Here is a 21677-nt window from a genome sequence, read left to right on the forward strand (position 1 = left end):
GTTTCTCCAGCCTCTGTTTCCTATAAACTGGAATTTAGTTCTAAGGCCTCGATAAATGAAGCCCGTAGGTCTGGGATACATTCCAGATGCTGTTGTGTTTGACGAGCTGTGTCACATCAGGAGACGCATTGTACCTAGGAGTCCCTCCTTTCCTACCTCTTTAAAGATTAGTTTTTCCTGAAGACTCTCTCTGATGCCCCAGCTTCACGTCCATCCAAATAACATTTGGTATTTACACCACATTTTTGATGCCTGACATAAACCAGATTACCTTGTATTTGCAAAATACATAGGTAAAAAACATGTACGTATTTTAAATAAAATACACGTAGGGACACATATTTTAGGCAGACATGTTTGCAGGCCCTTGGGCAAGGGCCTGCTTCCTATGCTTCTTAGTGTCCCAGTGTCTGTCCACCGTGTACTGTATACAGGAGGCAACCAATAAAGGTTTCCGGATGCTGCACAGTAATGCGTAGTGCTGGGGGGAGCTGGTGTTGGGGTGTGCATCACCAGACCCCTGCAGACTGGGGGAGCAAGGGAGGATGAGGTTGCAGGAAGTTCACGGCCACTCCCTTGTCCGACCGCAGGCTCCAGGCACGTTGGCCTAGTGGTTGCAGGCGTAGCTTCTATTTCAGAGGAGCCGCTGAATAACATAAGGGGTAAATTTCACTTACACCATGAAATGCATTTTCTCTTCTATCCATGGCACGTCTTTTAAGTAAATTTTTTCCTGCAGTATAGCACACGTACAGAAACCAAGACAGATCCTAAGGGTCCAGCTCAGTGGGTTTTCACAAGGCGAGCACACCCACGTAACCAGCGCCAGATCAAGAAACAGCATCCCAGCCCCATCAGAGTCCCACTCACGACCTCACAATGCCTCTCCCCCAGGGCGACCACAGTCCTGACTGGAAGCGTCACAGGTGGGGTGTGAACTTTATGTGGGTGGAGTCTGCCCTTGTTTGGCTTCTTTCCATTTGGCTTCTCCTTGTTAGATCCATCCACATTTTTACACGTCACTGCAGATCATTTTTTCTCGCTGCTGTGTGCTGTCCCTTGTGTTGATAGATACAGCTTATCCATTGACACACATATTTTTGTTCTTTCTTTGCCCCATGCAGGAAAGCATGGCCTCTGCACGGATTTGGCCCCAAACAGAAGCTGTAAGGCCATCTCACTGCAACCCCACTGAGATGCCACAAAACACGAGGGCAGGGAGAGCTGCCTAGTGGTCAGAGCACGCCTGCTCCATGAGGCTGGGCGCCTAGGCTGCTCATCCCCCGCCTGGAGCACAGCCCCTGGCACATCCTCGTGGTAGCAAAATAAAATATCTGTCACCTGTTGAAAGAGCATAGGCTTTGGAGTCACACAAACTACGTTTCAGGTCGAGATAGGCCCTTGTATGTGCTTGAATGTGGACAAATGGTTTCATGCCTATAGCTTCCTTCCATCTTCTCACCACTTAGAGGGAATGATAACCTCGCAGAACTTGCGGCGGGGGGAGGCATTCAACGAGAAGCCATGAATGTGCCTGGCAGAGGGCCTCATAGCTGGCAAGCACAGAATCAGGGCGTTTCCTCCCCATCTGGTCATCTGGTCTGATAAATGACACTGAAGTTACAGGCTGCCCCTAACTGTAACTTATTCACTGCTTCAAACAGGGACTGCAGGAAGGAAGGCAGGCCGAGAGCAGAAGTGAGGGCTGCAGAAGCAAGAGAAGCAGCAGGCCTGCTCCACTCTTGATAATGTCAGCAGATTAGCTGTGGGGTGATGGGGGAGCTGCACACACCATTGTCCGATCGGTTGCGTGTGGCTGCGCGTCCCTATAACATGGGCGATTATGGCTATGCAGTTGGTACAGGCCACTCCTGGAGCCAAGGTGGTGCCGTGAGTGCCATGCTGGTGGGGAAAAGGGGTTTCAGGGGGCCAAGGACATCTGTTATGCCAGTGACGCCAGTGTGGGCATTTAAACCATCCTAGCCTGTAAAAGGAGAACAGTAACATTTTCTAGTAGACCACATGCATCGACCCCTTATGTCGATGGCGTGTGCATTTCACGCTGGACTTGGGAGAGGTGAGCACCTAGGGTGAGCCTGAAGGGTAGCTTGCTAGATGGAGTCTTCGTGTCCCAGAGGCTGCAGGGGAAGAGCAGTTTTCTCATAGAATTTACCTCTTGGGCTAATCGGGCAAATCTTTTCTCACATCCTTCTTGTAAAGCATAAGCTTGGAAAGTTAAGGTGTCCTTTTGCCAAAAGACCGGCATCAAATATTTATACAATGCCAGGGCAAATAGCTTTCTGTGCACAGTAGGGAAGCATCTTTACTTTAATAAAAAAATGCAGTGATAATGGAATGTTTTCCATAGATGGAGGATGATTTAACCTTTTTGCATGGGGAGCTGCACTCTGAGAGAGACCTATTTATACCAGCTCGGAGCACACTACAGCGAGGCTGAACTAGGAAGGTGATGAAGAGGTGGGTGGTGGATGAGGCCGTCAAAACAAGGGGTTCTTTAAAAGCCCAGCTGTCTGCTGGCTGTGGTTCATTGACTTTTTTGCTGTTACAGATGACCAAATTTTGACAGCCATTCTGAACTTGCTGTGTAGTGAAGTGGGTGAATCAGCAGTCTGGATTCTGAAGAGCTGAGCAGCGGGCTGAGACGCTGCAGGCAGGACTGAGTTAGGACGATGGTAAATAAGGACCTGGCTTGTTCCTGCTTCACGCCCCCAAGCCTGGACCACACAGCCCTCCTCCCAGGCTTGTGACTTGGAGCGAAGGAGGGGATGCCAGGCAGGGGGTAGGAAAGAAAGTTGGATGAGCTGCACTGTCTCCTTCCCCAAGTGGACCTCAACTCTATCTATATCGTGCTGAGCACTCTAATACTTAGAGCATGTGGTGGGCGCATTGAAAGGGCTTAGAGGCTTACCAGTAAGGAGATCTGTAGGTAGAGACTTTGGAAATGGGGTATACCATATTTTTGTAGAAGCCTTGAAGAAATGTGTGCTGTGATCATAGGCTACTGAAGGATCAGTGAGTATCTTCTGGTCCCAAGCATCACCAGGTCAGGACTTGGGAAAGCTTTATTCAAAGGGGTTCCGTAGGGCATCCCTACTGTGGCAGGGGCTCCAGCTGGACCTGTGTTACCCAGAACTTGGTAAGTGAGCTGGACTATAGTCCGTGCTTGTCCTGGAGCCCAAAATATTTAAATGTGGTTCAGCCAGAGAGCAGTTCTGTCCTTCCTCGGTCACCTTAGTAAAATGTCTTTTAGGAGGACATTGAACAAACACTTGGGGGAAACTTTTTAGCAGAGCAGATGAGAGAGGCAAGCTTAGCACTTTTGCCAAGGCTGATTGGTAACAGACTCTCGGTATAGGAAACAAATACAAAAATGGAGGATAGTATTGATGAACCCACAGGGATCTTATTTAAAATGGAGTTTTGTCTTGTCCGTAGGAAGAATATCAGGATGAGGCTGCTGTGCTCCAGGAATTCCCCTCAGAGCTGTGGTTTGTTCAGTTGGTCAGGCCCCTCTATCATTCTGGAATAATCAAGAATATTCCCCAGGCTAAGTGAAGTACACTGGTCTCAGATTTCTTAAGTTTCAGTTGGGCATTGTAACAGTCAGATATTGCCAGGATGATGCTGTGTAACAAACCACTCCAGAGCTCACTGGCTTAAAACAGTAATAATTTATTCTCTCATATGTGTAGGTTGCCTGGAGCAACTTCTTTGAGGCAGCTGGGCCCACTCTCAGGTCTATGGATCAGCGGATCTAGGCTAAGCTCCACCGGGGCAGCTCTGTTCCAACAGGCTAGCTGGGGCATGTGCTCTCAAAGTGGTGACACAGATGTGAGATCAAGTTCAACCACGCCAGTGCTTTGCAAGCTCCTGCTTGTGTCACACCCGCTAAGATCCCACTGGCCAAGTGAGTCACATGGATAAGCCCCTGGTTGGCTTATCTCCCCACCATTGTCTTAGTCTTGAATTTCTTCTCATGATTCTGCTGCTTGTCTGGTCCTTGGTGACCCCTCATTCACTCTTCGTTTCTATTCAAGCTGTGTCCTCTACCTTGAACTCTCAAACCCCGCAGACCTGGCTTGCAGTTAGTTCATATCTCTACTCAAAGTGGGGGGAACTACCCTGAGCACTTCTTTCAGAAACAGCCGTGCCATCGCCTCTACCTCCATGCAACACCCTGCCCCGCCCCAGCCCACTTTATATTCTCATAGCATTTATACCCTGGGACATTATGTTTTCTCCCCCTGCAGGGCAGGGGAAGCTCCATGGGGGCGGGGTCTTCATTTGTCACCAGTGATCACAAGAGTATCTGGCACATAATGAGTGCCAGGGTGCTCAGAATAGACTGAAAGAGGTAGGGTTTCTGAGTCAAAGAGGATGGACTTTTGTGTTTCAGTCTTTTGAGACATTGTTAAGTTGTTCTCTGGAAAGGTCGTGCAGTTAAAATTCCCTTCAGCCCTGGAAGCTTTTTATTTATTTATTTATTTATTTATTTATGGCCATGTTGGGTCTTCGTTGCTGCTCATGGGCTTTCTCTAGTTGCGGCAAGCAGGGGCTACTCTTTGTTGTGGTGCACGGCTTCTCATTGCGGTGGCTTCTCTTGCTGTGGAGCATGGGCTCTAGGCACACGGGCTTCAGTAGTTGTGGCATGCGGGCTCAGTAGTTGTGGCTTGCGGGCTCTAGAGCACAGGCTCAGCAGTTGTGGCGCACGGGCTTAGTCGCTCCGCGGCATGTGGGATCCTCCCAGACCAGGGCTCGAACCCATGTCCCCTGCATTGGCAGGCGGATTCTTAACCACTGCGCCACCAGGGAAGTCCTGGAAACTTTTTACATTCAATAAAGAGTGTTAAACGTAGCCATTTATTTATTACTTATTTTTGTGGTTGCAAATAATTTTCTCATTCTGATGGCTTTTTGACTAGCTTGTGAGGTCTGTTGGAAGACAGAAGCTGAAGGTTGCTATATGTTTCCATCTGTCTGTCTTTTTGTAACTTCTGGAAAGCGCTGGCAGTTCCTGAGCTCCAGTGTGACTCAGGGGGCTTTCTGTGTTTGTCTCCCTTTCCTTCCTGATGAAGAAAAGATCACATTATTGTGTGAATTGTCCTTTATATCACTAAACATATTTTTATGTCTGTTGCCATAACAACACACCACAGACTGGTTGGCTTGAACAATAGACATTTATTTTCTCATAGATCAGGAGGCTGGACGTCCATGATCAGGGAGTTGGCAAATTCGGTTTCTGGTGAGGCCTCCTTTCCTGACTTGCAGATGGCCACCTTCTCTGTGTCCTTCTATGGGCTTTCCTCTGTGCAAGGTTAGGGGTTAGGGTGGGTGATGCTCTAGTGTCTCTTCCTCTTCTTGTAAGGACATCAGTCCTGTTGGACTAGGGCCCACACTTATGACCTCATTGAACCTTAATTACCCCTGGAAAGGATCTATTTCCAAATGTACTCACTTTGGAGGTTAGAGTTTCAACATATGAATCGGGGGTGGGGGGTGGGGACAGAGTTCAGTCCAGCACAGTGCGACTGAGCAGTGATTTGTAGAATACTGACCAGGAGGAATTCTCTGTCTACAACCCCCTTTCACAGACAAGAAACCAAACCCCTCAAAGGGTCAGATCCCTTTTCCGATAGAGCATGGGCCCAAACCACCTGCTTCTGAGTCCATTCGTCTGTTTCCACAGTCCCTCATCTAAGTGAATCTAGGGTATTAACTTAAAAAGTGCCTCCTTGAAAGTCTTCTTCAGGGGCAAGGACCCTGTTGTGTTTTTCTTGACATCTTCATTGCCTGAGACAGTTCTGAATCATGCTATGTTTGATGTAGGTTTGTTGAATTATACGGAACTTTACCATTAACTATAGCAGTGCCCAGGGAAACATTTTCAATGGTAAATCATTTTGAAAAATTCTCCCTTCCCCCAAATTTCACCTCCTGACAAGAGCTGCGTGAAGTGTCCCATGTACTGCACCCATGTCACACAAATGTCGAGGAATCAGCGCATCTGAACTGTGTCTGCAAGCCCAGAGCGCTGCGTTGCATCTATCCCCACTTCAAAATAATTTCTCTCACCTCAATATAGTTTTCTTCTAAAAACTGTCTCTAAGTGACTGCATTTCCCCCGAATAAGTTCTCCCCAGTGCATTCTGACGTTGGAGCATGAAAAGGAAGGTAAACGCATGAAATCAAATGGTGATTGCTAACAATGAAATTTGGGCTCATAAAATCAAGGATATTATTCAAAACTGCGAGGTAAATTAGTCTCATTCATTCTGATGGGGCTAGACTCTGTGGTTGTGTATGCCTTCTTTAATTAACATGCTGAAAAGATGTTCTGATTGGGATTATTAATGAATGCAGTGAAAATTTTTGCTGCTTGTAAGGCTTCTGCCACAGACGGTTTACAGCAACCTCCCTCCACCCCACCCCGCCTTTTCTTTTTCCACAGATTCCTTACACGGCTTGACAGATGGAGTATTCATCTTTGAAGCAGTTTCCACAGAAGATAGCAAAACCATGCAGGGCTACGATGCTATTGTAGTGGAACAATGGACGGTTCTGGACGTAAGTGCTGGGATTGGCAGTGGTGCTTTTCTTGTTTGGACAGTGATTGTTTTACCCGCCTGCTCCTCTGAGTGTGGCTGCTGCTGGACGTCGCTTTCCTCTGAACGGCAGTTGGACCTCCATACACCCTGTGAGGACCCCTTTCGTCCTTTGGTGCCCCTCCTATGCCACCCCCAGTTGGGGGATGGGCCCCACTTTTCCCTTTCTGTAGAAAAAACACATTGTGTGTGCCGGGTAGAAAAGATTCTTCTCTCATTAATTCGAAAGCGCTAAGTGACATAAGTGAGGCAAACGCATAGTTTGTGGCCCCCATAATAATTAGAGCATCGTCGTTATTGGAGCTAGACTGTATGGCCCCCTCTGACAGGGGGCCATAGAAATTTATATGCCAGAAGAAATTTATATGCATCTGCGCTCTTAACCTTCACAATAAGTCTGAGTACTGTGATTGCTCCCATTTTACAGATGAGGAAACTGAGGCACGGGGAGGTTAGAACCCTGGCCCGTTAAGTGTAGAAGGCGGTCTTTGAGAAGCATTGACCCGCAAGGCCACCACATTGCTGTGGGCAGAGGAATTCCTCAAGCTGTGTTGCGCTGGGATTTGGGGAGGGGAGAGCTGATTTCTTTCTGAGGTTTGCTGGTGTGTATTTTAAAGGCATTTCTGCAACTGTTGAAACATGGACTTTATAGACCAGTCTCTTGTCCACCCAGCATCTGGCATGTTTGAAGATAGGGGACTGATTTCTGAATGCTCTCAAGTTGGCCCTAGAAGGACACAGGGTTGGCGTCGCTCCGAGGGGCCCTGCCAGACAGGGGGGGTCTCTGTGCCAGAGGAGGACGGATGAGGAAGCAGCTCTTGTGCAGAGTGCGGGGCACTGGGACCTGCCACACCCTTGTGCCCTTTGGCACTGCAGCCTGTGGCCAGTACCCCGCCTGGAACTGGGGTGGAGCGCTCCACGGGCACTGTTGCTTAGCCTCTGAGCCTTCAGCCGTTCTGAGGAGGCCTGATGTGGGGAGCAGGGGTGCGGGGGACAGCCTGCATCTGAGTAGGGATGGGAAATAGCTGCCTGCAAATGTGACAGAATAGAGTCCACAGAAAAACTGTAATAATCAGAAACAGGAATTCCAAAATCACAGCATCCACGGCCAGTTAGGTTGGGGGCCAGGGGTCCTGCAGGCATAAGTAGTGAGGAAGGTAAGGAGGTAGGTGATGACCTGCTTTGCCGTCAGGCTCCGCCAGTGAGTCCCGCCCGCCATCGGTGCCAGTGAGCCTCCGTGCCCCTAACTGGAAACGGGGTGCAGAGGAAGTGAGGCTCTGTCGAAAATGCAGAGTCCAATGTGGGCAGGTCATGTCCCCCCTGGGGACCCTAAACTTCCACAACTGTAAGATGGGGCGGTCCGTTCACCCAGCCTGCCACGTGTGGTAGATGCAGGATCTCAGGGACCCCATCCGGACAAGCTCATGCTGGCTGCCCTGCACCCACGAGCTGCAGCACTCGGTTTGCTCTGTGATACAGGGCTGTATCAGCAAGCGATGCGTGGCTGCACCAGAAACACGTTGAGTGATTTTGCACATGCGATCGGCCACGGGCCATGGGGACGTGTATAAAATCCCTTGCTGTCTGCACATTAAAGTGGCTGTGAAAGGCAGGCTTTGTGGTTTCCTCAATAAAGATGGTTTGATGGCAATGATCCAAAATTGCCTGAGAAAGTGGTTCTCAAAGTGTGGTCCCAGGACCAGTAGCAGCAGCACCTGGAAGTTGTTAGAGATGCAGATGCTTGGGCCCCACCCTGGACCTACTGAATGGGAAGCACTGCAGGTGGGCCCAGCCATCTGGGTTTTAACAGGCTCTCTAGGTGGTTCTGAAGCTTCCTCGGATTTAAAAACTAGTGTCTGAAAGAACGGTACAGATGCCACTTTCCCCAGATGTCTATGGTCGTGTGATATTTGATGAAAAGGGTGATAGGAAAAGCACCCCAATGATTCATCTTTCTTCAGCCTTTGAAATATTGAAATTTTAAAATGTGACCTTGATGCGTAACTGGAGGGAACGCCTACTATCTAAAAAGTCTGTGGGAGGGAATTCCCCGGTGGTCCAGTGGCTAAGACCCTGCACTCCCAGTGCAGGGGGCCCGGGTTCCATCCCTGGTTGGGGAACTAGATCTCACATGCATGCCGCAACTAAAAAGATCCCGCGTGCTGCAACTAAGACCCGGCACGGCCAAACAAATAAATATATTAGAAAATAAAATGTCTGCGGGAGGGAGATAATGGTTACAAACTCAAGTAAGGACACAGTTGTCATTTTGTGCCCCTGTCAATTTTTTAAATTGTTATTTTTTTAAATTGAAGTATAGTTGATTCACAGTGTTGTGTTAGTTTCAGGTGTACATCAAAGTGATTCCGTTTTTTATATATATGTATATATATATAAAGTATGTAGAATATATAAAGTATGTATATATATATATATATACACACACATATATATATATATTCTACATACTTTATATATTCTTTTTCATATTCTTCTCCCTTATAGGCTACTACAGAATACTGCGTATAGTTCCCTGTGCTCTACAGTAGGTCCTTGTTGGTTACTTATTTTATATATAGTAGTGTGTATATGTTAATCGCAAACTCCTAATTTATCCCTCCCCACCTTTCCCCTTTGATAACCATAAATTTGTTGTCTATGTCTGTGGGTCTATTTCAGTTTTGTATTTAAAGTTATTTATATCTTTTTTTAAGATTCTACATGTAAGTGATATCATATGATATTTGTCTTTCTCTGTCTCACTTACTATGATCATCTCTAGGTCCATCCATGTTGCTGCAAATGGCATTACTTCATTCTTTTTTATGGCTGAGTAATATTCCATTGTATATATACACCACGTCTTCTTTATCCATTCATCTGTCAATGGATGTTCATCTTTGTTTCCCAAGGCATCCAGTAAATGCTTCCTGAATTGGGTTGAAAGCCTTTCGGTTCAAATCGAGCTTGTGTCTATCTGGAAAGCTTTTTAAAAGACACATGTCCAGGCTTTCCCCCCAAGTTTCCTATTCAGCCCACTGTGAGAATCAATCCCTGCCTTAGAGGAGCCATGTATATGCAGCTGTTACCAGCACAGCCCAGCAGGGTCCAGTCTGGGGTGGGCTTGCCCCTGGCCCAGCAATTGGAAGAGCTCTGTCCGACCCCTGCTCCGACCCACAGACAGCTGCTCCTCTGCACGTGCCTCTGGCTGTGCAGGGGGGTATCTACCTCCCTCACCTCTATCCCCGAGACCATCTCCTTCCTCTTCTCCCCACCCTTATGGCCTCTGGGGAAGGCCTTTCCTGTTCAAGCCCTGGGCAGCTCCCTCTTGGCTTGTGGTTGATCCTGCTTTTCTAGCAGCCACTTTCCTCCCGGAGCCTCCCAGGGCTCTGACCACCAAGTATCTCGGACCAGCTTTTTGTCTTTTCTCACAGTTGGGACTGACTTGTCCCTTTTCTGCCCCTTTACTCCTCTGCCCGTTAATATCCTCAACCTCTGTGTGCAGATGTGCCAGTCTAATTCGGCCACATCTTCCTGGCTTTCCTCTCCCCCCGCACCCCAGACCACACGCACACATACAGACACACACACTTTCACAACAACCTACCTGGCTCTTTACACCTCGGCAAACAGTGCGGTATGTTGGAAAGAGAATGTGGATTCTCGAATCTGGCCTGGATAGGCATCTTGCTCTCTTGTTTCTTGCTGAGTGTATGAAAAGGAAACCACCCCCTCTTTGCTTTTCCATTTTTCAATTGTATAAATGGAGACACGGGTAACAACCTCTCGAAGTCAATGAGAATGAAAAGAGATAATGTATTTAAAAGTTGTGAATGTCGTACTTGGCATAGAGTAAGTAAATACTGTTTTCTTGTATCGGTCACCCAGGATCATCAATTGGAAAGATCCTCTGCCTATTGCATTGATCTTGTTCCAAAAGCCCAGAGGAGGCTGGGCTAGGGAACATGTGGAGTCAAGTGCAAATAATTGCATTTTTCTCAGTTGGAAACCTATGGCCTAAAATTAAAGGCAATTGTGAATGGGATGAAAGTCCATCCATAGGGCATTTATGACAGGTATTTGGCTTATGCTCTATGAGCTTACAATCTAGAGTGTGACCAGAAAGGGTGATTCTTTGAAATGAAAGGGGGAAGCTACATAGACGGATAGGTGAAGAGGAAGAGAGAGGCAGAGAAAGGGACCGTCCTCTTCTCTCTGTCTGCACGTCCCTCAGCCTGACCGCGCAATGGACTTGGAGGATGCCACCAGGAGCTTGTGAGCCATAGAGCCTCTCTATCCTCATCCCGCTCCCTGGACTGTCTTCTAGCTCACAAGTGCTTCCTGTGAAATTTGCCACCAGAACTGAACATAAGACAGTAGGGAAAGCGCTTTGAGTAGATGCAGTTGTCTTGGGAGCTGGTGGGTTAACTGAAAAAGTCAGTGAAAAAGAACCAAAGAAAATCATATTCAGAGGGAAGGATTGGGAGTTTGGGATTAGCACATGCAAACTATTTTTTTTTTTTAATTTCAAATACATATATAATTTTTCCAAGTCTCCAAATATTTTTTTCTGTTAGTTTCTGCTCTATAACAAAGTGAATCAGCTCTACATATACATACATCCCCATATCTCCTCCCTCTTGCGTCTCCTTCCCACCCTCCCTATCCCACCCCTCTAGGTGGTCACAAAGCACCGAGCTGATCTCCCTGTGCTATGTGGCTGTTTCCCACTAGCTATCTATTTTACATTTGGTAGTGTATATATGTCCATGCCACTCTCTCACTTCATCCCAGCTTACCCTTCCCCCTCCCCGTGTCCTCAAGTCCATTCTCTACGTCTGCATCTTTATTCCTGTCCTGCCCCTAGGTTCCTCAGAACCTTCTTTTTTGTTTTTTGTTTTTTTTTAGATTCCATACATACGTGTTAGCATATGGTATTTGTTTTTCTCTTTCTGACTCACTTCATTCTGTATGAAAGGCTCTAGGTCCATCCACCTCACTACAACTCAATTTCATTTCTTTTTATGGCTGCATAATATTCCATTGTATATATGTGCTATATCTTCTTTATCCATTCATCTGTCAGTGGGCACTTAGGTTGCTTCCATGTCCTGGCTTTTGTAAATAGAGCTGCAGTGAACATTGTGGTACATGACTCTTTTTGAATTATAGTTTTCTCAGGGTATATGCCCAATAGTGGGATCACTGGGTCATATGGTAGTTCTATTTTTAGTTTTTTAAGTAATCTCCTACTGTTCTCCATAGTGGCTGTATCAATTTACCTTCCTACCAACAGCACAAGAGTGTTCCCTTTTCTCCACACCCTCTCCAGCACTTATTGTTTGTAGATTTTTTGATGATGGCCATTCTGACTGATGTGAGGTGAAAACTCATTGTAGTTTTGATTTGCATTTCTCTAATGATTAGTGATGTTGAGCATCCTTTCATGTGTTTGTTGGCAATCTGTGTATCTTCTTTGGAGAAATGTCTATTTAGGCCTTCTGCCCATTTTTGGATTGGGTTTTTTTTTTGTTATTGAGCTGCATGAGTTGCTTATAAATTTTGGAGATTAATCCTCTGTCAGTTGCTTCATTTGCAAATATTTTCTCCCATTCCAAGGGTTGTCTTTTCGTCTTGTTTCTGCTTTCCTTTGCTGTGCAAAAGCTTTTAAGTTTCACTAGGTCCCATATGTTTATTTTTGTTTTTATTTCCATTTCTCTAGGAGGTGGGTCAAAAAGGATCTTGCTGTGATTGATGTCATAGAGTGTTCTGCCTATGTTTTCCTCTAAGAGTTTTATAGTGTCTAGCCTTACATTTAGGTCTTTAATCCATTTTAAGTTTATTTTTGTGTATGGTGTTAGGGAGTGTTCTAATTTCATTCTTTTACATGTAGCTGTCCAGTTTTCCCAGCACAACTTATTGAAGAGACTGTCTTTTCTCCACTGTATATTCTTGCCTTCTTTATCAAAAATAAGGTGACCATATGTGCATGGGTTTATCTCTGGGCTCTCTATCCTGCTCCATTGATCTACACTTCTGTTTTTGTGCCAGTACCATACTGTCTTGATTACTGTAGCTTTGTAGTATAGTCTGAAGTCCAGGAGCCTGATTCCTCCAGCTCCATTTTTCTTTCTCAAGATTGCTTTGGCTATTCGGGTCTTTTGTGTTTCCATACAAATTGTGAAATTTTTTTGTTCTAGTTCTGTGAAAAATGCCATTGGTAGTTTGATAGGGATTACACTGAATCTGTAGATTGCTTTGGGTAGTATAGTCATTTTCACAACGTTGATTCTTCCAATCCAAGAACATGGTATATCTCTCCATCTGTTTGAATCATCTTTAATTTCTTTCATCAGTGTCTTATAGTTTTCTGCATATAGGTCTTTTGTCTCCTTTGGTAGCTTTATTCCTATGTATCTTATTCTTTTTGTTTCAGTGGTAAATGGGAGTGTTTCCTTAATTTCTCTTTCAGATTTTTCATCATTAGTGTATAGGAATGCAAGAGATTTCTGTGCATTCATTTTGTATCCTGCTACTTTACCAAATTCATTGATTAGCTCTAGTAGTTTTCTGGTAGCAACTTTAGGAATCTCTATGTATAATATCATGTCATCTGCAAACAGTGACAGCTTTAATTCTTCTTTTCTGATTTGGATTCCTTTTATTTCTTTTTCTTCTCTGATTTCTGTGGCTAAAACTTCCAAAACTATGTTGAATAATAGTGGTGAGAGTGTGCAACCTTGTCTTGTTCCTGATCTTAGAAGGAATGGTTTCAGTTTTTCACCATTGAGAACGATGTTGGCTGTGGGTTTGTCATATATGGCCTTTATTATGTTGAGCTAAGTTCCCTCTATGCCTACTTTCTGGAGAGTTTTTATCATAAATCGGTGTTGAATTTTGTCAAAAGCTTTTTCTGCATCTATTGAGTGATCATATGGTTTTTATCCTTCAATCTGATAATATGGTGTATCACATTGATTGATTTGTGTATATTGAAGAATCCTTGCCTTCCTGGGATAAACCCCACTTGATCATGGTGTATGATCCTTTTAATGTGCTGTTGGATTCTGTTTGCTAGTATTTTGTTGAGGATTTGTGCATCTATGTTCATCTATGATATTGGCCTGTAGTTTTCTTTCTTTGTGACATCTTAGTCTGGTTTTGGTATCAGGGTGATGGTGGCCTTGTAGAATGATTTTGGAAGTGTTCTTCCATCTGCTATATTTTGGAAGAGTTTGAGAAGGAAAGGTGTTAGCTCTTCTCTAAATGTCTTATAGAATTCGCCTGTGAAGCCATCTGGTCCTGGGCTTTTGTTTGTTGGAAGACTTTTAATCACAGTTTCAATTTTAGTGCTTGTGATTGGTCTGTTTATATTTTCTATTTCTTCAAGGTTCAGTCTCGAAGGTTGTGCTTTTCTAAGGATTTGTCCATTTCTTCCAGGTTGTCTGTTTTATTGGCATATAATTGCTTGTAGTAACCTCTCATGATCCTTTGTATTTCTGCAGTGTCAGTTGTTACTTCTCCTTTTTCATTTCTAATTCTATTGATTTGAGTCTTCTCTTTCTTTTTCGTGATGAGTCTGGCTAATGGATTATCAATTTTGTTTAACTTCTCAAAGAACCAGGTTTTAGTTTTATTGATCTTGGCTTTTGTTTCCTTCAGTTCTTTTTCATTGATTTCTGATCTAATCTTTATGATTTCTTTCCTTCTGCTAACTTTGGGGTTTTTTTGTTCCCCTCTCTCTAATTGCTTTAGGTGTAAGGTTAGGTTGTTTATTTGAGATATTTCTTGTTTCTTGAGGTAGGATTGTATTGCTATAAACTTCCCTCTTAGAACTGCTTTTGCTGCATCCCATAGGTTTTGGGTCATCATGCTTTCATTGTCATTTGTTTCTAGGCATTTTTTGATTTCTTCAGTGATCGCTTGGTTATTAAGTAGTGTATTGTTTAGCCTCCATGTTTTTGTATTTTTTACAGATTTTTTCCTGTAATTGATATCTAGTCTCATAGCGTTGTGGTCAGAAAAGATATTTGATACGATTTCAATTTTCTTAAGTTTACCAAGGCTTGATTTGTGACCCAAGATATGATCTATCCTGGAGAATGTTCCATTAGCACTGGAGAAGAAAGTGTATTCTGTTGTTTTTGGATGGAATGTCCTATAAATATCAATTAAGTCCATCTTGTATAAAGTATCATTTAAAGGTTTTGTTTCCTTATTTGTTTTCATTTTGGATGATCTGTTCTTTGGTGTAAGTGGGATGTTAAAGTCCCCTACTATGATTGTGTTACCGTTGATTTCCCATTTTATGGCTGTTAGCATTTGCCTTATGTATTGAGGTGCTCCTATGTTGCGTGCATAAATATTTACAATTGTTATATCTTCTTCTTGGATCGATCCCTTGATCATTATGTAGTGTCCTTCTTTGTCTCTTCTAATAGTGTTTATTTTAAAGTCTATTTTGTCTAATATGAGAATTGCCACTCCAGCTTTCTTTTGATTTCCATTTGCATGGAATAACTTTTTCCATTCCCTCACTTTCAGTCTGTATGTGTCCCTAGGTCTGAAGTGGGTCTCTTGTAGACAGCAAATATATGGGTCTTGTTTTTGTATCCATTCAGCCAGTCTGTGTCTTTTGGTTAGAGCATTTAATCCATTTACATTTAAGGTAGTTATGGATATGTATGTTCCTATTACCGTTTTCTTAATTGTTTTGGTTTGTTATTGTAGGTCTTTTCCTTGTCTTGTGTTTCCTGCCTAGAGAAGTTCTTTAGCATTTGTTGTAAAGCTGGTTTGGTGGTGCTGAATTCTCTTAGCTTTTGCTTGTCTGTAAAGGTTTTAATTTGTCCATCAAATCTTAATGAGATCCTTGCTGGGTAGAGTAATCTTGGTTGTAGGTTTTTCCCTTTCATCAGTTTAAATATGTCCTGCCACTCCCTTCTGGCTTGCAGAGTTTCTGCGGAAAGATCAGCTGTTAACCTTATGGGGATTCCCTTGTATGTTATTTGTTGTTTTTCACTTGATGCTTTTAATTTTTTCTTTGTATTTAATTTTTGATAGTTTGATCAATATGTGTCTTGGCATGTTTCACCTTGGATTTATGCTGTATGGGATTCTCTGTGCTTCCTGGACTTGATTGAATATTTCCTTTCCCATATTAGGGAAGTTTTCAACTATAATCTCTTCAAATATTTTCTCAGTCCCTTTCTTTTTCTCTTCTTCTTCTGGGACTCCTATAATTTGAATGTTGGTGCATTTAATGTTGCCCCAGAGGTCTCTGAGACTGTCCTCAATTCTTTTCATTCTTTTTTCTTTATTTTGCTCTGTGGTAGTTATTTCCACTATTTTATCTTCCAGGTCACTTATCTGTTCTTCTGCCTCAGTTATTCTGCTATTGATTCCTCCTAGAGTATTTTTAATTTCCTTTATGGTGTTGTTCATCATTGTTTGTTTGCTCTTTAGTTCTTCTTGGTCCTTGTTAAACGTTTCTTGTATTTTCTCCATTCTGTTTCCAAGATTTGGGATTATGTTTACTATCATTACTCTGAATTCTTTTTCAGGTAGACTGCCTATTTCCTCTTCATTTGTTTGGTCTGGTGGGTTTTTACCCTGCTTCTTCGTCTGCTGTGTGTTTCTCTGTCTTCTCATTTTGCTTAACTTACTGTGTTTGGGGTCTCCTTTTTGCAGGCTGAAGGTTTGTAGTTTCCGTTGTTTTTGGTGCCTGCCCAGTGGCTAAGGTTGGTTCAGTGGGTTTTGTAGGCTTCCTGGTGGAGGGAACTGGTGCCTGTGTTCTGCTGGATGAGGCTGGGTCTTGTCTTTCTGGTGGGCAGGTCCACGTCTGGTGGTGTGTTTTGGGGTGTCTGTGGACTTATTATGATTTTAGGCAGCCTCTCTGCTAATGGGTGGGGTTGGGTTCCTGTCTTGCTGGTTGTTTGGCATAGGGTGTCCCGCACTGTAGCTTGCTGGTCATTGAGTGGAGCTGGGTCATAACATTGAGATGGGGATCTCTGGGAGAGCTTTCACCATTTGATATTGTGTGGAGCTGGGAGGTCTCTGGTGGACCAACGTCCTGAACTCGGCTCTCCCACCTCAGAGGCACAGGACTGACGCCTGGCCGGAGCACCAAGACCCTGTCAGCCACATGGCTCAGAAGAAAAGGGAGAAAAAAAGAAGGATAGAAAAAAAAAAGAAAATAAATAAAATAAAAATAAAGTTATTAAAATAAAAATAAATCATTAAAAATAATTAAAAAGTAATAAAAAAAGAAAGAAGAGAGCAACCACACCAAAAAACAAATCCACCCATAACAAGCACTAAAAACTATACAAAAATAAAAAAAATTTTAAAAAAAGGACAGACAGAACCCTAAGACAAATGGTAAAAGCAAAGCTATACAGACAAAATCACACAAAGAAGCATACACATGCACACTCACAAAAAGAGAAAAAGGAAAAAAATATATATATCTTTTGGGAAGTCTGAGTTCTTCTGCCAGTGTTCAGTAAGTGTTCTGTAGGAGTTGTTCCACGTGTAGATGTATTTCTGATGTATTTGTGCGGAGGAAGGTGATCTCTGTGTCTCACTCCTCCACCATCTTGAAGGTATCCCTCACCACAAGTTCAGATGCAAACTATTATATACAGGATGAATAAACAACAAGGTCCTACTTTATAACCCAGGGAACTATATTCAATATCCTGTGATAAACCATAATGGAAAAGAATATACATATGTATAACTGAGTCACTTTGCTGTACAGCAGAAATTAACACAACACTGTACATCAACTATACTTCAATTACATTTTTTAAAAAGAGAAAAAAGCATATTCACATCTTACACATTTTAGTATAAAATATGTAATTACACATTCCATGTGCCAATCTTTTTGAGTTTGGGGTCTGCTGATTAGAATCCCACTTCATTCTTCTTTTATCAACCAAAGTGTGCAGTCGCTGATGGCCAGTGTTAGTGTCTGTAAAGTGTAGCAAAGGGATTTGACTGCAGAATCCTTCTGTTTTCATGATTTTTTTTCCTGGTCTTTTCCAGCCCCCTCCACCCCGCCAGACAGTGGCCACAGTTGTTATTTTTAAGCAACTGTCCTTTGTCAGGTCTCTTCAAAGCATTCTATCTAGTTTTCCTAGAAACAACTTCTTTGCACTTCCTATCCATTTTAAATAATTTAAATTAAGACATGTAGCTGTGATCATGGGTCTAACTGACCTGGACAGGTATGGGAGCACGGAAGACTTACCCTGGAAGTGCTCACCTGCACAGCATCCTGGGATCCGAAGGGCATCGTGAAGAGCAGCCCACTACCTGCAAGGACCTGGTCTCGCTACAGCTGGACCTGGGCTTCTGCTAGTGCAGCTGGAGATTGAATGAACTTTGGGGGCACCTGTTACAGCCTGTGAACACCCACAGTTCTCATCCCGTGACGCTGTTGTCAGGTGTTGTCTCCATCCTCCACCTGTGTGTTCAGTCTGCTGTTGAATCGCCTCCCATTGGTTTCTGCCCATTTTTCCAGCCTGCTGAGACATTTGTGATCATGACAGTATCATCTTGCGTCTGGGGGAATCGTCCCAGCCCTGGCTTCTCTGAGCATTTCCTACATAGGGTTGCTTCTGTCTGATCCAGTGTCCAACGGGTGGATGGAGGACACGGTCCTTTGGCATGCTGTGGGAATCTCTCCCTCAGGCCCTAATGTGGCCCCAGCCCCGTCTGCAGAGGTTTCAGATGGCCCTGTCATTCCACCCAGCGGTCACTGTCTTGTCCCTGAAGGACTTATGAGAGGCTTGGTAAGAGGCATCTCTGTAATTGGAACCCACTCTGGGGTACACTCCACCCCACCTGTCCCACAACCCTATCTAACAACTCGTATGTCCCTCTTTGTCTGCATGGACATCCGCAGCCTTCTGGGCATCAATCTTCTGTTTCCAAGGACTCCTGACCATCCACGTAACGGTCCACACTGGGATCTGCCAGGGAGTAACGTCAATGTCTGCGGTGACTAGAATTCACCACCTTCTGCTCCTACAAGGGAGCCAATATTTGTTCCTTTTAAACCATCTGGCATTTTTTTTCATTGCCACAATTTCTCCAAGATAATTATTTTGGTTCTGATAGCATAGCCTTTAGTGCCAAAGATAGCAGGTCTCTGCCTTGTTCCTGTGGTACAGAGGATTTTCCCATGGATGGTCACTGCCGTGAAAGGTCCAGGCCCACCCTCCCAGGTGGTAACGCCACTCCTTCCGACCCAGAGCAAACCGCAGCTCAGATGAGTCTGCCAGTGGCTGGGACAACAGAATGTCTATTCTCCCAGCTTTCACTTTGATCAAGTTCCTCCTTGCATCTACCTTTGATAGTGACATGCCAGTGTGCTGAGCACCTTTTCCTTAAAATGGAATTCTTCTCGGCTTGATGAATTTTAAATTCGTCATTTAAAAAATTGAGGTTTGCTTGGGAGGGCAGGTTGCCAACCTCCATGAAAAATGTTCAATGCCTACCCCTACCCACCCCTACGCAAGTCCACACCTCACGTCCATCTCTTTTGGAGAAACAGAGGCATGTTCACAAGAATGCTGATGCCAGGACATGGTGTCAGCATTATTAGTAACAGGAAAAAGGAAACAAGGTGTGCGTCCATCAGTAGCAGAAGGGTTAAATAGTGGATGGTGCATCCTTACTATGCATGCAGTCATTCTGTACAGACTGACACGGAAGGAACTCCATGAAATGTTATCCAGTGGGGAAACAAGGTGCAGAAGAACCGTGATGGTTAATTTTATGGGACAACCTGGCCAGGCTGTGATACCCAGTTGTTTGGTCAAACACCAGTCTAGATGTTGCAGTGAAGGTGTTTTTTAGTTGCGATTAACATTCAAATCAGTAGACTTTGAGCAAAGCAGATGACTAACCCTCCATAATGCGAATGGGCTTCATCCAGTCAGCTGAGACATCAAGAGAGGGCCAGCCCTGCAGACATTGAACTTGCCAGCCCCCCAGTCGCATGAGTCAATTCCTCCAAATCAATCCATCTATCTATCAATCTCTCTCTGTCTCTGTCTCTTTGTCGCTATCTACCTATCTGTCTAAAAATCTGTCTCTCTGTTCTCTATCCATTCTGTTGGTTCTCTCTCTCAGGAGAACCCTGACCAGTACAGAGATACCCTCACCAGTGTGATGCCATTAATGGGGAAAAAAACTTCACAGAATAATATGATGTATATTGTGTGGGAATATGTAAATGTAGAAAAAGGCCTGGAAGAGCGGCCACCAAGCTGATGATGGTGGCTACATGTGACTTGGCATGGAAGGGTGGAAGGCAGCTTTATCTGGAATATTTTCATTTTTATGTAGAGAAATATTCATTTTACTTGGGTAATTAAAAGTTAGTTTTTAGATGATAGCTAGTTCTGTCTCCCCATAGCCTTTCTTCTCTTAGGTTTTAGGTGTATTTATTTTCTCCTTGTGGAAAAGAAAGTAAAGTAGGAGTTGAGTAATTCCACTTTCTGTTGTCTTCCACATTTGTTTTTTCTTATACAACTTCTTGTTTTGAACATAATTTTTTATTGAAGTATAGTTCATTTACAATGTTTTAGGTGTACAGCAAAGTGATTCAGTTATATATATATTCTTTTTCAGAGTCTTTTCCATCATAGGTCATTACAAGATATTGAATGTAGTTCCCTGTGCTATACAGTAGGCCCTTGATGTTTATCCATTTTATATATAGTAATGTGTATCTGCTAATCCCAAACTCTTCATTTATCCCTTCCCCACTTTCCCCTTTGGTAACCGTAAGTTTGTTTTCTACGTCTGTGGGTCTATTTCTGTTTTGTCAATAAGTTCATTTGAATCATTTTTTAGATTCCACATATAAGTGATGTCATATGTGGTGGTCATGGGTATCAATCAGCATGCTTTTCACTGTCAAGGCAGAGTATCCACCTGGCAGTGGCTTGAACAGTAGGGATTTGTCATCGCATCTCACCAGGCAGCAAGTCTGGAGGAAGGTGGGGGGTTGCAGCGTCATCTTTTTCAGCGGCTTGAGGACATCACCAGGGACCCGGGGACTGTCACCTTCCACATCCCGGTCCTCAGTTTGTCTGCTAGGTCTCCCCTCAGGACCCTAATCCCAAGGTGGCTGCAGAGTTCCTAAGCATCTCATGGGAACATAATGACAGTTGGAAAGAAGAGGGCATTTCCTGCCATGTGCCCTTTATTATTAGCAAGTAAGACCTTTCCCAGGAACTCCCAAGCAGAGTTTCCCTTCTGTCCCATTGGCTGGGTCACAGACCCACGTCACTGTCAAGATCATGGTGAGCTGGACTGGAGAGGGTGTCAGCCAGGAAGGCGGACCTGGGCTATTGGCCTTGGCAACCAACAGTTGGCCACTGAGTGGGACAGAAAGCAGGGATGCTCCTAGAAGTATTTTAAGGAAGACTAAACTTGGACTTGGTGACAGCTCAGAGAGTGGGATGACAAAGGAAGAATTTGACTTTTACTCTCTATCTGCACTCTTTTTCTTCCATAAACTCAGTGGTCCTGTTTTCTCAGATTCCCATATTTCACCTCCTATGCAAAATTTAGTCATACAAGTAAGTTAAGCCTTTTAAAAATTTATTCAACAAATAAATATTGAGTTCCTACTGTGTGTCAGCCACTGTGAAAACATGATGAATGGATTCAATCCAGGCAGGGAGGATTGATTCCTTTAACTGGGGGGAGGAAGTGCAGTCATTAAAAATGAATGCTCACCCCCTGGTCTTTCCACACCCGTAAATAACTTCTCTTCCTTGTCAGGCTTCCTGAGGGGTGGTGAGAGGCCCTAAATCACCAGGAACCTTTTAAGGCTGATGAGAGGGGAGAGGCAAGTGTGTGGTCTGGTGAAGACCATGGGGCAAGGCGAATTTAGAGCCTGGCTGCAGAGGAAGAGAGAGTGAAGGAAATCATCACGCTTTCAGAATCATGGGACAAATGCATTTTTTAAACAGTAGTAGGCTTTAAAACATCCAGTGCATGACAAAAAAGAGGCAACCCTCAATGTGA

At 44.0% G+C, this 21677-nt stretch overlaps 1 protein-coding gene across 1 annotated transcript in view; it reads left to right on the forward strand.

Annotated features, from left to right (window-relative positions):
• The window catches only part of RFTN1 (raftlin, lipid raft linker 1), a 204953-nt gene that overhangs the window by 154397 nt on the left and 28879 nt on the right, over nt 1-21677 (forward strand). Inside the window, exon 7 of the mRNA XM_033431989.2 lies at nt 6473-6588. Within this exon, the coding sequence (XP_033287880.1) occupies nt 6473-6588 (116 nt within the window). The remainder of the gene's footprint in view (nt 1-6472; nt 6589-21677) is intronic.

The sequence above is a fragment of the Orcinus orca genome, chromosome 5 (genome assembly GCF_937001465.1).
Source record: "Orcinus orca chromosome 5, mOrcOrc1.1, whole genome shotgun sequence".
Taxonomy (NCBI): domain Eukaryota; kingdom Metazoa; phylum Chordata; class Mammalia; order Artiodactyla; family Delphinidae; genus Orcinus; species Orcinus orca.